General features: G+C 45.7%; 1 protein-coding gene across 1 annotated transcript in view; it reads left to right on the top strand.

The window, feature by feature from the left end:
* NPAS2 (neuronal PAS domain protein 2) overlaps positions 1–18277 on the top strand; it is a 175232-nt gene that overhangs the window by 76912 nt on the left and 80043 nt on the right. The window contains exon 2 of the mRNA XM_036262766.1: positions 270–322. Within this exon, the coding sequence (XP_036118659.1) occupies positions 291–322 (32 nt within the window). The 5' untranslated portion in view covers positions 270–290. The remainder of the gene's footprint in view (positions 1–269; positions 323–18277) is intronic.

The raw sequence follows: 18277 nt of genomic DNA, 5'->3' as shown, positions 1-18277 counted from the left end.
TCTGTGACCCTAGATGGCCTTTTGCATCCTGTGTGTGCAGTGCTTCTCCAGATGTTCCTTGGCATCTGGTTAGTCGTTGCTCTGCTGCCTTAGGGAATAAGTGCCCTGTGTTGAAGACTTCTCTGTTCTAACCCACATGCACAAGCACCCGTTAAAGTCCTCCATAATTTGTGAGTGTGAAGGACGAAACCGAAATGAGGACAGCCAGAAAGACCTGCAAGAGCACTAGAAGCAGACAGCAGACGGTAATCATCTGTTCTCTTTTGCAGGAAAACTGCATAGAAAGTCTAATGGATGAAGATGAGAAAGACAGGGCAAAGAGGTAAGAGGAGCCCCCTTCCTGCCTCGGCAGCGTTCTGTGTGTCCAGCAAGAAAAGCAGCAGGGCACGGCCTGGGCCCACTCCCTGGAATACCGCCGAGCTCTGCTCAGACACTGAGACCCGCTCCTCAAACTACTCATTGTCTGGGACTTGCCAAGTGGTTTATATTTTTAACTTGTCCACTTGTCCTGCTGAATTGGGCCTACTTTCAGAAGCCTTTGGTTACTGCTTTTCCAAGACAGACACTGCCTGGTAAGGCAGCTGGATTGGAGCCAGGTAGGCTTGAATTCAAATTCTGACTCTGGTGTCGAGAGCTGTTTGGCTTTGAACAATAATAGTCACAATCATTCCTGCCCACTGAACGTGCAAAATCGTCTGCACTATGTTAAACACTTCCTGATGCATTAGACCAGCTTCCTCGTCTGTACGTGGGGACATGGCAACCTCCTCTGTGTTGCGTTAGCCAGAAATCCTAGCTTGGGAGCTAGTGTGTCAGAGCTGCTGTGACCCAGTCCATGCTTATTCCTTCAGTGGACCTTTACTGGAGACTTACTGTAGATGAGGTGGAGTCATAAAGCTGCTATTTAATGTGACGATTCCAGGTAACATCCAGCCGAATATTATCAATTTCACATGATTTGCCTGAGTTGATAGTTATTGTGCTAAATGTTAGGAACTAAAAGTGAGTCAGAAGCCTCCTGTCCAGATGGAGGGCACAGGTGAATGGAGGCAATTGGTAGGTCACCCAGATCATTGGGCTGCAGGGCCACAGGCCCAGCACAGAGGCCAAGCCACCTTCCTTCAGCCTCATTGCTTTCTGCTTCTGCCACGTGGGGGGGGGGGGCAGGCCCCTCCATACAGTGACAGCCTGTCATGTGCCTGCATACCTGCGGGTTTGCCCACTTCCCTTCACAGAACCCACACCCCAGTTGTCACTTGCAGAATCCTGCCCTGGAAAATACTGGGGCCCTCAGATGTCACCAGTCCTGTGGCTCCAGGCGTGTCTGTCCTTCCACGTCACCTGGGGGTAGGGATGAGAACAAAACCTCCTAGACACTTCAGACCTGCTAGAGCTGAGTCAGAAGGCACAGGGGGTCTGCATTGGTTGTTAATTTCCCAAGTATTTTCTTTAAAAAAAAAAAAAATACAACTATGGAGCAGGGGAAATGGTCAGAGGGGTGGGTGAAAGGGGGCTGTAGAAACTGGGAGTGCCCCTGGGGTTTATCGGAGCCTCACCTCTCCTGCTCCAGATGTTTGACATTTAAACAAACAGCAACACCAGTAACTTCCCAGCTGGTTCTGCAGCGACAGACCCTTGACTGGGCATTGGGAAACAGGGCCCCGCACAGTGCTTCTCAGACCCAGGGCCACAACCTAGGAGGGTTGTGGAATCCACGTAGGCCCAAGCAACACACAAATGAACAGGCTAGACCAGAACAGACATGAACAGAGCCTGCTGCTTTCTCGTGGGCAGGCAGTGTCCAGTTCTTTCCTCTGGGGTGCTGTGCCTCTTGTTCTACCCAAGTCACTGTGCACAGAGGGCTGCAGGCAGAGACTGAGCTGTCCTCCCAGCTGGCCCATCCTAGTGACGGATGCTCGCAATCCCCTTCTCCACTCAGCCCTACTTCTCACCTACAACACCAGGTAATCATTTCTGTCCTGCCTTCCTCTTGGATTGTTTTGGGAATCAGCCACAAAATATACCAAGAAGCTCTTTTTTTTAAGTATTAATTGCTACATGTGTGTGAAAACGAGGACATTCTACAAGCACACATTTGCCAGGGATTCTCGGGCAGTCATGGAAAGATCGGGCGTGGTGGGCTGCAGCCCGGGCACTCCCTGTGCTGAGCCCATTAGCAGGCAGAGGTGGGCTAAGTACTTCTTTGTTTTTTAACCCTAACCAGTTGTCATGCTTTTATTGATTTTTATTTATTTATTTACTTATTTTAGAGAAAGAGGAAGGGAGAGGGAGAGAGAGAGAAACATCGATTGGTTGCCTCCTGCACACACGCCAGCTGGGGAACCCAAAACCTGGGTATGTGCCCGACCGGGAATTGAACCTGCCAACTTTCAGTGAACAGGCCAATGCTTCAACCACAGCACCCAGGGCAATGGACTAAGTACTTTTCTATGCATGATCTCACACCATCTCCTCAACATCCCTCTGAAGTTTGTATCATTACTCTTCTCACTTCCCAGAGGAGGAAGTGAAGTCTCTGTAGGTTGAGTAGCTTCTCAAACATCCTCAAGCTCTAAGAAGTGCAGAGGGAAGTTATAGACAGGCTCTATCTTCTTCCCAGACCAGTTCCATCTGTCCGACAGGCCCAGACTGAGAACCGTGGCCTGGTGGGCCTGGGGAGTCCATGGGCGTGTCCTGTTGCCATCCTCATTCTTGATAGTGCCCCACCCCACCCCAGCCCTCCTCCCTGCTGCACCTCTGTCCTGGACAACAAGCAGACTGAATGCAGGTCCTTTCCCTCTGCTCTGTCCCTATTGGCTGTGAGCCCGGAGCACCCACGCCTCTGGTTTGGAAGCCTCCCTGCACAGACGATGGCCTTGTGGGGCCACTGGCCCACACTGCCCCTGCGTCCTCCGATGGGAAACGGGTTCAGAAGGTTTGTGAGCCCAGATCCCCGCGGGAATGAGAGCAGTGGCGCAGTACCCCTCCCAGCCCTTGGGAACACAACCCTAAAACTGTCGGTCCTACGACTGCATCAGTTCTGCAGGTTTCCATAGCAGGAAATGACAGGTCCCTCCCCTAATCCACCTGGAGGCCCAGTAGGAATTGCTTTCACTCACAGGTACTTTGATATGATTAGAGTGTTCAGCTTCAGAGCAAGTGCTCTTTCCTCCAGAAAGCATGTGCTTGTGAGGCAGGGTTTTCACAGCTTTAGGGAATTCACTGTTTATCTGGATTTTTTATCAAACTTTCTGAACCAGGACACAGTTGCACTTTCTTCTGTGAATTTCCATGTAAACCCAGTCAGTATTAATTGAGAGGCAAAAGCATGGTCCTTGCACTCAGAAAGGAAGCCTCGTATCCCAGGCACAAGTGGATGTGGCAGTTGTCCCTGCGTGGCTGCCAGGAAGGGTGTGGCCCGACAGGAGTGCGCAGCTTGGAATCAGGCCTGGTTTTGTTCTTGCCGCTTTTCCTTTCTGTCCTTGGACGAGTCGCTAAACCTCTCTTAGCCTCAGTTCTTCGTCTGTGAATGGGTGTGGTGATAGTAGCAGCTTCTTCCTGGGGTTACTACAGATACAGAATGCAGCTGTGCCCAGGCCCCTGGCGTGGAGAAAAGCTAGAACTCACTCTGTGCCCACAGCGGCATGCAGGCATTAACTTGAATCCTCACCACACCCCTTGAACATAAGTTCTTATTAGCCCCATTTTACAGTTGAGAATGCTGAGGCTTAGGGCTCATGCAGCCAGTCTGTGGCAGGCAGGGACCGAAGTTCAGGCATCATTTACCAAAGTCTAGACCCTAACAGCTTCTCATGACAGCCCTGAGAGCTGCATCCTTTGATCCTGTGCATGCCAAGGGCAGGCACAGAAAGTGCTGATAGAAATCCTCACTTCTCAAAGATGGCCAGTTTTTCTAACTGCGGTATTGTAAAATATAGTCTGCTCTGTGTTTTTGTAGGACTGAACACTAAGGACAAACTGTTTCATATGAACCTCTTTCTTTGATCCACTATTAAATGAGCAGCTCATCAGTATTAGTTAAATTGTATGATCTATCAGCTGGGAAGTTCTGTTTCCATAACCCGGTGTATTTCGTTGAGGGAGGGATTGAGGATGGGTGGTCAGTTGAGAATAGTGCTGTTTTTTGTTAATAGGAACCAAGAGTGTCAAGCAAGAATAGCTTATTTGGGGATTCTCCATAGAGTGAATGCTGGTTCGGAAACACAAGCTAAACAGGTATATTATTCTTTTACCCTAATCCTTAGTCCACACACCAATAAAATGGTTCGGGGAAGAGGGCAGAGTTCACAACACAACACGCATGAAGCCTGTCCATGCGCTTTTGCAGAAGCAGATGTTGCAGAAGGCAAACTCCAGTCTTAGGGAGGCAGGCTGTGTCTACAGGTCTCCGGGGTGGTTTGTTGATATGAACCAATGACTGAAACCATCTGTCATGGTGCATCAGTACTCGTTAACTAAGTTACGTGGTGACCAAGTGGGGGATAGAGAGATCCATAGCACCGCCCTGCCCTCGGAGATCTTTCGGGCCAGCTAGGGAGGCGTTCTCGGAAACAGGCACTGAAGGGAAAGAGCACGTCCTGCAGGGTCTGGAGGCTGCTATGGCTACGAGGAGAAACGGACCTCATTTTACTTGTTTCATTTCTCTCCCTGTAAATCCTGTAAGTCTGAAAGGAAAGTTGGTCCAGTCCATGAGGGCTGTAGCCAACTTCTGGATACTTGTTGCCACCCCCGTGCACGGGCTCGACGCAGCCGAGAAGCCTGGCCCTGCACGGTGTACGTTGGTGTTCCCAGCCAGAGCCTAGCGTGCTAATTTTGCTGTGATTTTCTTTCATAGCTCTTGACTGTGTGTTATGTACATCATCTTAGCCTCAACACAGGATGGGAAAGCAGGAAAATTTTTTGACACTTCCTTTCTGTTTGTTTTATTTGATGGTTGAGGTGATAGCAAGAGAGAACATGACGGTATCGGGACATACCAGTCATGTATATTATTCTGCAGTTTCTGATGAATGATTCTGGATTCACGACAAAGGGGAAGCAGAGCTGTCCTTGCAAGCAGAGTGCTGATTCTGACCATGCCCAGCAAACAGCACCCTGGAGAGGGGCCTCCCTCGATTTGGGGTGTTTGGCTTTTCCCCTGGTGGGGTCCTTTAGTTGTCCACAAAGACTTATCAAAAGAAAAATGTGTGCCTTGTATGCTTAAAAATTGGGGGATGTCTTAGCTGAGGGACACCCAGCACCAACCAGGGGGTGTTTGAGGCAACAGAAAATTCACCAAAAGCCTTTCAATAATTACAATTAACTTTAAATTGAAAAAGGATGGTCAGAAGTTCACCATCTTGAAACTGCTGCCTTTCTTCAGAAGAGGCTAAGCATTCTTCGTAGAATTTCAGCAGCAAGTTCCTAAGGTTGTGCTCTGGTGAAATTCTTGCTGTGTAAACATTTAGAAAGGATCACTAGGAAATTAGGGCAGCTTCCCATTTGGGCCCCAACACTTTCTCATAACTCTGGTTAAGAGTGAAACTGGAGGATTCCAAAATGGTGGCAGAGTGAATGGAAGCTACACAGACCATCCTCCCAGGACCAAACTGGAATTACAACAAAAATAAAGACAAATCATCGGGAAAAAAGCAACTGAAAAGCTTGCAAGGGACACTGACTCGATCCTGGTAGGATTGCGGAGGCGTGAGAGGGGGCTGGGAGCGCACAGACAGCAGCGGCCTTAGCTGTGAGCAGCGCCCTCAGGTTAAACTCCCAAGCGGCTCCACAACGCAGAGCCAGGACAGATGCTAAAATAGCCACAGCCACTCACCTTAGGCTCTGGCAGAAGGAGGGTGGACTGGACTGGAACTGTGCAGGGACGCTCGGGATTTGGAGGGCGCTCAGAGCTTTTGCTGAGTTGCAGCCACGCAAGACACTGGCCATCTTACTACTAGCCAGGGCCGTGGGGAGATATGGCGGCCCCTCCCTTGGAGATTCAACCCCACCCTGTGGGCCATTGAAATACAAATTGAGGCTCATTAACAACCAGCACCTGCCCCACCCTTGGGAAATCCCCTTATGCTGAACACCTGAAGGAGTTTTTCATTCAACTGAGAACCCAAGGCTCTTCAAGTAACCACTACTGATAGTCTCCAGGCAAAAGCTAGAGGATAACTGAACCATTCCTGGGCAAGCACTCTAACCAGGAAAGTAAGACTTGATAGTGGTGTTTAACATGGGTCCTCCCTCGCACATCCAAACCCAGTAGAGGGAGCCACAAACAGCAGACCACGAACACCCACAGGGAAAGTTTGGCAGGCTCCAAAGACCACTGTGATAGCCAAAATGGTGAAACAAAGAAACAAATGCCAAATGAAAGAACAAGAGACTTCTACCGAAGATGAGATAAATAATGAGCAGTTAACCAAGTTAACAGAGCTAGAATTCAGATTCTTGTTTTTTATGACTTTGATTACTTCATGACATTCCCTTCTGGCCTGTAGTGTTTCTTGTTGAGAAGTCACATAGTCTCCTAAAACTGGACCAGGAAGAGATAGAAAACATGAACAGACCAATAACAACAAAGGAAATTGAAGAGGTTAACAAGACTCTCCCAGCAAACAAAAGCCTGGGCCTGATGGCTTCACAGGGGAGTTTTACCGAACATTCAAAAAAGAATAAACACCCATTCTCCTCTAACTATTTTTAAAAATTCAAGAAGGAAGACTTCCAAACTCGTTTTATAAGGCCAGCATAATTCTAATTCTAAAACCAGAAAAAGACACTACGAAGAAAGAAAACTACAGGCCAATATTCCCTGATGAACATAGACGCCAAAATCCTGAACAAAATATTACCAAATCAGATCCAACAATACATCAAAAAAATTATTCACCATGACCAAGTGGGATTCATCCCAGCAATGCAAGGCTGGAACAATATTCGCGAATCAATAAATGTGATACACCACATAAATAAAATGAAGAATAAAAACCACATGATCATATCAATAAACACTGAAAAAGCATTCAACAAAATCCAGCTCCCATTTCTGATAAAAATGCTCAGCAGTGTGGGAATAGAGGTATCATATCTTGACATAATAAAGGCCATATGTGAAAGACCTACAGCCAACATCATACTCAATTGGCAGAAACTAAAAGCATTTCCCTTAAGAACAGGAACAACACTGGGATGCCCACTTTCACCACTCTTATTTGACATAGTACTGGAAGTCTTTGCCACAGCAATCACACATGAGGAAAAAATAAAAGGGAGCCAAATTGGAAAGGAGGAAGTGAAATTGTCATTATTTGCAGATGACATGATATTATACATAAAAAACCCTTAAGACGCCATCAAAAATCTACTAGAGTTAATAAATGAATTTGGCAAAGTAGCAGGATACAAAATTAACCTCAAGAAATCGATGGCATTTTTATACATCAATGATGAACTCACAGAAAGAGAAACTATAAAAACAATCCCATTTGCCATCACGGCAAAAATGTTAAGATACCTAGGAATAAATTTAACCAAAGAAATAAAGGATCTATTTACAGAAAACAACGGGACAGTGAAAAAAGAAATAGAGGAAGATATAAAAATGTTGAAGCACATACCTTGTGCATGAATTGGAAGAATTAACATCATTAAAATGTCCATATTACCCAAAGCAATCTACAGATTCAATGCAATTTCCATCAGAATACCAACAACATACTTCACAGAACTTGAACAAATGCTTCAAAAGCTCATGTGGAATCAAAAAAGACCTCGAATAGCCACAGCAATCTTAAAAATGGACAAAGCAGGTGGGATCACAATACCGGATATCAGGTTATACTACGAAGCTACGGTAATCAAAACAGCCTGGTACTGGCACAAGAGCAGGCAGATAGATCAGTGGAACAGAACAGAGAACCCGAAATGGACCCAAGACATTATGCAAGAGCATACAATGGAGTAAAGACAGCCTTTTTAATAAATGGTGTTGGGAAAATTGGACAGCTACATGCAAAAAAAAATGAAACTAGACCATCAACTTACACCATACACAAAAATAAACTCAAAATGGATAAAAGAGTTCATTGTGACCTGTGAATCCATAAAAATCCTAGAAGAAAATGTAGGCAATAAAATTTCGGACATCACACGCAGCAGAATTTTCACTGACACATCACCTAAGGCAACAGAAACAAAGGAAAAAATGAACACATGGGACTATATCAAACTAAATAGCTTCTGTACAGGAAAAGAAACAACCATCAAAATGGAAAGGCAACTCACTGTGTGGGAGAGCATCATTACCAATGATGTATCAGATAAGGGGTTAATTTCCAAAATACATAGAGTGCTCATACAACTCAACAAAAGGAAGACAAAGAACCCAATTTAAAAAATGGGCAGAGTTGCTGAATAGACACCTCTCCAAACAGGACATACAAATGGCCAAGGGACAGATGAAGAAATGCTCAACATCATTAATCATCAGAGAGATGCAAATTAAAACCACAATGCAGTATCACCTCACACCTGTCAGAATGGCCAGCATTAACAAATCATCAAACAACAAGTGTTATCGAGGGTGTGGAGAAAAGGGGACTCTAGTACACTGCTGGTGGGATTGCAGACTGGTGCAGCCACTATGGAAAACAATATGGTGTTACCTCAAACAATTAAAAATTTAACTTTCATTTGACCCAGTGATCCCACTTCTAGGAATATATCCTAAGAAACCTGAAACACCAATCAGAAAGAATATATGTACCCCCATGTTCGTAGTAGCACTATTTACAATACCTAAGATCTGGAAACAGCCCAAATGCTTATCAGTTGACAAATGGAATAAAGAAGCTGTGGTACATATACACAATGGAGAATTACACAGCAGTAAGAAAGAAAGATCTCTCATCCTTTCACAGGACATGGAGGGACCTGGAAAGTATTATCCTAAGCAAAACAAGCAAAACAGAGAAAGACAAGTATCAAACGATCTCACTTATTTGTGGAATATAATGAACATAACAGTCTGAGGAATGGGGTAGTCCCAGAAATGTGGATGTGGGGTACAGACTGACAATCCCCAGAAGAGGGGATGGTGGGGGAGAGATAAACTACAGAACTTATATGTTTGTATGCATGATCAATGGACATGGACAACAAAGCTGGGGACAGGGCAGGGAGGGAGGGGGAGGGGGGAATTAGTGGGGTGAAAAGGAGAAACATCTGTAACAAAAAATAAATAAATAAATTATAAAAATAAATAAATAAATGCAAAGCAAATTCTCCAAGGGGAAAAAAATGGAGTTGGGACTTATGGTCTGGATGGTGGCGTAGGTAACCACAGTACTCTCCTCCTCCCACAACCACATGAAAATGACAATAAACTACAGAATAACCATCATGCAGAACCGCCTGAATTCAAGCTGAATGTGAATCCTACAACTATGGAATTAAAGAAGCAGTCACATGGAGACTGGTAGGAGGGGCAGAGGCAAATGTGTTGGTCCCACACCCATATGTGGCAGAGAAAAATCAGGAGGGACACCTTGGCTGGGAAGGTCCTCCATGAGGAGTGAGGGGTCCCCGTTTCACACCAGGCCCCCAGCTTAGAGTTCCAGTGCCATGAAGAGAATCCCCATAACTTCAGGCTGTAAAACCAGTGAGAACTGAGGCTGAGGCTTCGGTCCCAGGCAGTTCCTCTTAAGGAGCCTGAGCACAGACTTTCTCCGACTCACTCCTGCATTGGGGAGGCAGCTTGAGAGGCACCAGAGACATATGGGAAAGGACTAAGTTGTTTGGCATCAGGGTAAGAGCTAGAGAGGCAGCTTTCTCCCAGACAGATGTGCTGGTAGAGGCCGTTGTTCCTTTGGTGATCCCTTCCCCCACGGGGAAGACAGACGAGCACCACATCTGGGACTCCAGCAACATGGCTCACACTGTTGGCCCACCCTGGTGATTCCCACCCAAATTTCCAGCCCACCTAAGCCTGGCTTGGCTCCTGTTTCAAATTTTCCTAAATTCTCTCAAACAAACAGCATCTGGTCTCAGCAAGCCCCATACCTCTCACTAACTGGCCCCAGGCCTGACACTAGAAACAGCCAGACTTGGCTCACAGCTTTACTTTGCCTGGGCACCTCCAAGCCCAGCACAAGAAGCAGCCACCAGCAGATCGCTTTGTAGCTTATGCCTGGTAGTCCCGGGTAGAACACAGGCAGTGGCTGACCTTGCCCCAGAGCCAGCACACCTAGTGGACAGCTTCAGACCATGGTGCAGCACCATCACCCAACCACCTCCACAAGTGACTCACTCAGGTAGTAGATTCAGTGGGTACCAGAGCCCTGATGAAGTAATTCTTGCTTTGTGTGGTGACCCCTGCACAGCTGATTCTCCAGGGTAGTCATTTGTTGGTGGGCAGTGGGCACAGCCAGTTCTTGCAGCTGATCAGCCTGAGTAAATCCCTCCCATTGACATGCCAACAGCAATCAAGACTCACTTACAACAGAGGGGTGTATAGTCCACAATAGGGGTGCACCTCAAGGGTCTAGCTAGGAGACTAGGGAGGCTGTGCCACTGGACCCTACTACAATAGGCTACCCCAAGCCTAGGAGACATAACAACTCTATCTAATACATAGAAACAAACACAGGAAGCAGCCAAAATCAGGAGACAAAGAAACAGGTCCCAAATGAAAGAAAAGAACAAAACACCAGGAAAAGAACTAAACAAAATGGAGGTAAGCAATCTAATAGGTGCAGAGTTCAAAACACTGCTTATAAGGAAGTTCAAGGAACTTAGTGAGGGCCTCAAGAGCATTAAAAAGGGCCAGTCAGAAGTAAAGGATGCACAGTCAGAAATATAAGATGCAGTAACTAAAATAAAGAATAATTTACAGGGAATAATGGTAGAGTTAGTAAAGCCAAGGAGCAAACCATTGATTTGGAATACAAGGAAGCAAAAAACACCCAATTAGAACAGCGAAAAAAAAGAATCCCCCAAAATGAGGATAGTGTAAGGAGCCTCTGGGACAACTTCAAGCGTACCAACATTCACATCATAGGGGGTACCAGGAAAAAAGAGAGGATAAGAAATTGAAAACCTATTTGAAATAATAATGACAGAAAAATTTCCTAACTTTGTGAAGGAAACAGACATACAAGTCCAGGAAGCACGGAGAGTCCCAAACAAGATGAACCCAAAGAGGTCCAAGACACATCATTATCAAAATGCAAAAGATTAAAGACAAAGAGAGAATCTTAAGAGCAGCCAGAGAAAAGCAATTAGTTACCTACAAGGGAGCTCCCATAAGATTGTCAGCTGATTTCTCAAAAGAAAATTTGCAGGCCAGAAAAGAGTGGCAAGAGATGTTCAAAGTGATGAAAAATAACGACCTACAACCAAGAGTACTCTATCCAGCAAAGCTATCATTTAGAATCGATGGCCATATAAAAGAGTTTCCCAGACAAGAAAAAGCTAAAGGAGTTCATCACCACCAAACCAGTATTATATGAAATGTTGATGAGTCTTCTTGAAAAAGAAGAACAAAAACAACAACAACAAAAATATAAACAATAAAATGGCAATTGATACATATCTATCAACAATTGAATATACAAACAAAATGAACAAGCAGAACAGAAACAGACTCATAGATACAGAGAACTTCTTGTTGGTTTCCAGATGGGAGGGGTGTTGAGTGAATGGGTGAAAAAGTGGAAGAAATTAAGAAGTACAAATTGGTTGTTAGACTGACAAACCTCAAAGGGGGAGAAGAGAGGAGAGATGAACCAAAAACTGATATGCTTGTATGCATAACCAATGGACACAGACAATAGTGTAGGGAAGGCAGGAGTGAGATGGGAGTGGGGAGGAGGGGTCAATGGGGGAAAAAGAAAGGACATCTGTAATACATTCAACAATAAAGATAAGTTTAAAAAAATATAAAAATGGCCCTGGCCAGTTTTGTTCAGTGGTTAGAGCATCGGCCTGCAGTCCAGAGAGACCCGGGTTCGGTTCCCGCTAAGGGCGCGTACCTAGGTTGCAGTTAGGCCCTGGCCCTGGTTGGTCATGCGGGTGGCAGCCACTCGATGTGTCCCTTTCACATTGATGTTTCTATCTCTCTGTCTCTCTTCCTCTCTCTCCCTCCCACTCTATCTGAACAAAAAATGGAAAAATGTCCTCGGGTGAGGATAAAAAAATAAATAAATAAAATTTTAAAAAAGAAATTAAAAATAGAGTTGGAACAACAGGACAACCATTTGAAAACAAACATCACTCTAAACTATACACATTATAAAAGTAACTCAAAATAGATCATAAATCTAAATATAAATCATGTAAAACTATGAGAAGAAAACACAGGAGAAAATCTCTGTTGCCTGAGGTTAGGTGAAGAGTTCCCAGACCTGACACCAGAAGCACAGCTCATACAAGAAAAGATTAATTTGGATTTCTTCAAAATTAAAAATATCATCTGTGAAAGATACTATTAAAAGGTTCCAAAGGCAAGCTGGGATACACTATTGACAAGTCACATGTCTGACAAAGGACTTGTATCAGAATCTATAAAGAACTCTCAAAACTCAACAGTAAGAAAACAAAAAGCCCAATTTAAAAATGGGCATCAAAACACAAACGGATGCTTCACCGAAGAGAACATACAGATGGCAGAAAAGCTCAGGAAAATATGTTCACCATCATCCACCAGTAGAAAATACAAAGCAGAGCCTGACAAGATGACACTGCACATCTCAGACCTGCTATGATGAGCAGCACTGGCAGCTCAGCCAGCATGGCTCAGCGGTGAGAACGCTGACTGAGCACAGAAGGGTCTCAAGTTCAATTTTCGGTCAAGGGCACTTGGCTGGGTTGCAGGTTTGATCCCTGGGTCCGGTCAGAGCCCATGTGGGAGGCAACCAATCAATGTGTCTCTCACATCAATGTTTCTCTCTCTCCCCTTCCCTCCCTTTCTCTGTCTCTAAAAATCAATGGAACAAATATCCTTGGGTGAGGATCAACACACCCCGAGGGTGTGGGGCTTCTGGATCACTCATATAGTAAAGGTGGAGGTAAGTGCAGCCATGCTGGGAGGCAGTTTCTTATAAAATTAAAACATATACTATCTTGTTTCTTATTTTTTATCATTTTTCACATTTATTGTTGACAGTATACATATGTACCCCGTTTTCCCCCACTTTGCTCCCCTCCACCCAGCCCCCGCCCCACCCCAGGTCTTCCCCACACTATTGTCTGAGTCCATGCGTCATGCATATAAAAACAAACACTTTCCATGTGATTCAGCCATCCTACTGTCAGGTGTATTCATAATCACCAAAAATGAAAAACAACCCGAATTTCTTCTAGCGGATTAATGGATAAACCACAGTGGGTTTATCCATACAATGGAAAGCTCCTCAGCAAAAGAAAGGGCATGGTGTGGACAGATGCAGCAGCTTGGAAGCATCCCAGACACATTCTGCTGGGTAGAAGAAGCCAGGCTTTAAAGAGGACATTCCGTAGGACCGTATTTATCTGCTGTTCTGGAAAAGAGACCTAGTGATGGGCAGCAAAGCAGGAGTTGCCAGGGGTTACAGGTGTGGAGAGAATGAAGGAGTTCTGGAGGGAACTGTTTGTCTCTGGATTGGGGTGGTGGTTACATGGATTTATGCACATGCTAAAATTTATAGAACTGTGCCCCAAAGAAAAAGTCATGTTTCCTGTATGTTATTTTTGGGTAAACAGTTGTAAAGGTAGTATAGCTCAGTTAGTTGGGGCGTCGTTCCTACACCAAAATGGTTGTGGGTTCTAACCCCTGTTGGGGCATGTACAGTAGGCAACCAGTCAATGTTCCTGCCTCACATAGATGTTTTTCTCTGTCTCTCTTTCTCTCTCTCTCCCTCTCCCTCCCTTTCTTTCCCTCCCTTACTCTCTCTCCTCCTCTCTCTAAAAAATCAATGAACATGTCCTCAAGTGAGAACTTAAGGGAAAAAAAAAAAAACTTTTCAAGGTATAGACCATTAACATTATTTTTCTAGACAAACAAAGTTAAGCTGCGACTCCTTTGCCTCTGGACCCACAGCTCCCCACAGTGCTTCATGGTAGGTTAGATTAGTGCTGGGTGGGGCCCCACAGGACAGAACACATGGTGCTGTTGCCAACGGTCCTTGTGTCTTTCCTGTCTGCTCACGTCCCCTAATGTGGGTCCCTCTTCCCCGCTCCCAATTTCCTAACCAGTTTCCTCCCTAGACTCTCCATCAAGACCGTGTCTCAGATGCACCCACAATCTGAGACCAGATGGGCTGGTCCGCCACTGTCTCCTTCTGTCCACTCTCCTGACTCTTCACTTTCCCACGCATGCCTACTGTCCTGTCGAGCTCCACCTACAGCACTCTGCAGCTATCCTCCCTGCCACCTGCCCGCCCACCCCTCAAGGCCAGCGGAATGCAGCCCCTGAGGGTGGCCCTGACCACCTCACATCGTTGGCCTTTGTGAGTGCCCTTGGAGTGTGTTGAGACTTCTTCCTAGCCTGTATCTCATTGCGCCTTGTGTACAGCTCTTGAGGTGCTGGGTGTTTCAGCTGATTGTCTGCAGGTTCTTCCCTGAGCACAAACGCCATAATCCTCTGGGTTCCGTGACACGGGTGGCTCGGACACGGGCGTGGCTCCCCACAGATACCTGCACGGAGATTCTGCAGGGAGCTGAAGAAGAGGGAGGCACGGCACTGCCCAGAGTGCAGGTGCCCGTCTGCCCCTCCCCTGGGCCCTGGGCCTCAGCCCTACCACTGTCCAGGCCTCAACCCCTCTGAGCCGGCAGTGACAACACCCATCATACAAGCTGATCGTGAGTGTGACAGGAACTCATGTGTTGAAGCACTTTAAATAGTGCCTCTTGCATGATAAGTGCCCAGCAATGTTTTCTGTGTAACCAGTGTCCCTTGAGGAACACCGGAGAGGTGACCTGGGGCTCGCTGAGCCCTGCCCTCAATATTGAACACTGAGGCTGTATCGACGTATATTTAAAACACATGTCCCACACTTTCCATTCACCCCAACCCCTTCTCTTCCTCTTTCTCTTTCTCTCTCTTAAACTCCATCAGAAGGAACAACCTGAATGAAAATGGACAGAACATTTGAACAGATACTCCACCAAAGAAGCTGCGTGAAAGAGTACTAAGCATGTGAAAAGCTGTTTACCATTACTAGTCATCAGAAAAATGCAAACTCAAACCACAATGTGACAATATTTCAATGGCCAATGAAAAAAGATGGTTGGTACCAAGTGTGGGACAGGACATGAAGCGAGTGGCACTCCCATGCACGGCCGGGGGACTGCAGACATCGTGCGCCCTCTGCGTCAAGGGACCGCAGTGCTTGACCATGTGAAGCATGCATTTATCCCATGACTTGGCCATTGCATGCCTACATATTGCCCAAGTGAAGTGAGGCCTGTGTCTGCACAAAGACATGGACGTGGACACTCAGAGCAGCATCGGTCTTAATCCCCAAACTGGAAACTGCCCAGCGAACACTAGTTGGCAACGAAAGGGAATGAAATATTAACATATATATAACAACATGGGTAAATCTCAAAAACTTGATGCTGAATGGAAGTCAGTGGACTCTCTGATTGCGTGTGTGTAGACTGAACTGACAGCAGAAGTGACAGCAGATGGTGGTCTGTGGCCGTCATCAAAGGGGTCACAGCAGGTGTAGGAGAAAACCTTTCAAGGATAAGGGAACTGCTTTATTTGTTGTTTTGGAAGTGGTTTCACAGTTACCAAAATTTATCAAACCATACACTTAAAATGGATGATTTTTACTGAATATACATAATGCCTTAAAGGAAAAACAAGCCTGGCTAGTGTGGCTCAGAGGATTGAATGTCTTCCCATGGATAGAGAGGTCCCGGTTCAATTGCAGGTCAGGGCACATGTCAAGGTTGCCGGCTCGATCCCCAGATCGTTGTTCTCTTTTTTTGTTTGTTTGTTTATTCTTTTTTTTTTTAATCTTTATTGTTGAATGTAGAATGTATTACAGATGTTCCACATTTTTCCCCCATTGCCCCCTCTTCCCCACTTCCGCCCCCCTCCCGCCTTTTCCCACACTATTGTCTGTGTCCATTGGTTATGCATATAAGTTCTTTGGTTTATTTCTTCCTACCTCCCAACCCCCTTCCCTTTGAGGTTTGTCAGTCTAGCAATAAATTTGTACTTCTTAATCCCTTCACCTTTTTTACCCATTCCCCCAAACCCCCTCCCATCTGGCAACCAACAAAATGTTCTCTGTATCTATGAGAATGTTTCTGTTCTACCTGTTCATTTTGTTTGTAGATTCCATTGTCAATAGATATGTATTCATTGCCATTTTGTTTGTTCATATATTTTATCTTTTTCTTCAAAAAGACCCTTCATCATTTCATATAATAATGGTTTGGTGGTGATGAACTCCTTTAACTTTTTCTTGTCTGGGAAACTATTTATATGGCCATCGATTCTAAATGACAGCTTTGCAGGATAAAGTAATCTTGGTTGTAGGTTCTTGGTTTTCATCACTCTGAATATTTCTTGCCACTCCCTTCTGGCCTGCAAAGTTTCTTTTGAGAAATCAGCTGACACCTAATGGGAACTCCCTTGTAGGTAACTAGCTGCCTTTCTCTTGCTGCTTTTAAGATTCTCTGTTTGTCTTGAACCTTTTGCATTTTGATGATGATGTGTCTTGGTGTGGGCCTTTGGGGTTCATCTTGTTTGGGACTCTCTGTGCTTCCTGGACTTGTATGTCTGTTTCCTTCACCAAGTTAGGAAAGTTTTCTGCCATTATTGTTTCAAACAGGTTTTCGATTTCTTGTTCTCGCCCTTCTCCTTCGGGCACCCCCAAGATGCGAATGTTGGCATGCTTGAAGTTGTCCCAGAGGCTCCTTACACTATCCTCATTTTTTTGGATTCTTTTTTCTTTATGCTGTTCTGATTGGGCATTTTTTGCTTCCTTATATTCCAAATCGATGGTTTGCTTCTTGGTTTTACATACTCTACTATTGAATCTGTGTAAATTATTCTTTATTTCAGTCAATGCCTCCTTCAATTCTGACTGTGCATCCATAATTTCTGACTGGTCCTTTTTTATGCTCTTGAGGCCCTCACTAAGTTCACTGAGGTTCTCACTGAGTTCATTGAGTATCCTTATAAATAGTATTTTGAACTCAGCATCTGTTAGGTTGCTTATCTCCATTTCACTTAGTTCTTTTCCTGGGGTTTTTTTCTGTTCTTTCATTTGGTACCTGTTTTTTTGTCTTCTCATTTTGGCTGCCTCCCTGTGTTTGTTTCTGTGTGTTACTTAACGAGCGGTATAGGGCTAGCTGAGACCAGATTCTGCTCATTTGAAAGAATTTAGGAAAACCTGAAGCAGGATCCAAGACAGGCCAATCCTATGGTTAAGCAACTAGCAGCAGCTTGGGTGGGCCTGAAAGTTGGGTGGGGCGGGGCCTCAGGGAGTCACCAGGGCGGGGCTGCCAGTGTGAGCCAGGTTGCTGGAGTCCCAGATATGGCTTCTGTCTGCCGCCCCTGGGAAGGGCTCAGGCTCACCAAAGGAACAAAGGCCTCTGACAGCACATTTGTCCCAGAGAAAGCCCCCTCTTCAGCCCTCGCTCCAGTGCCAAACAGCTCAGTTCTTCCCTGTATGTCTCTGGTGCCCCTTGAGCTGCCTCCCCTCTGAGCTTAGAGGGAGAGAGTCCGATAAGTCCGTGCGCGGGCCCTTTAAGAGGAGCTGCCTAGGGCTCCAGCTGCGTCAGCCTCCCTGAGCCTCAGTTCCCGCTGGTTTTTCCAGCCAGAAGTGATGGGGATTCTCTTCCTGGCACTGGAACCCTGAGTGGGGCACCTGGTGTGGGACAGGGACCCCTCAGTCCTCAGGAAGGACCTTCCCAGCTGAGGTGTCCTCCTGATTTTTATCCGCCACACGTGGGTGTGTCCGCCCGTCCTACCAGTCTGGATGTGGCTGCTGCTTTAATTCCGTAGTTGTAGGACTTCCATTCAGCTTGATTTCAGGCGGTTTTGAATGATGGTTGTTCTGTATTTTACTTGTAACTTTGATGTGGTTGTGGGAGGACGCGATACCGCGTTTACCTACCCGCCATCCTGACCAGAAGTCCGATCGTTGTTCTCTCTCATTGATATTTCTCTCTCTCTCTCTTCCTCTCTCTGTAAAAAAAATCAATTAAAAAATAAAGCCCTGGCCGGTTTTCTCAGCGGTTAGAGCGTCGGCCTGCTGTCCAGAGAGACCCG

This window comes from Molossus molossus, unplaced genomic scaffold (assembly GCF_014108415.1).
Source record: "Molossus molossus isolate mMolMol1 unplaced genomic scaffold, mMolMol1.p scaffold_m16_p_15, whole genome shotgun sequence".
NCBI classification, from domain to species: Eukaryota; Metazoa; Chordata; class Mammalia; order Chiroptera; family Molossidae; genus Molossus; species Molossus molossus.
Note: the sequence above shows the minus strand (reverse complement) of the source record. Positions and strands in the feature narration are given on the sequence as shown.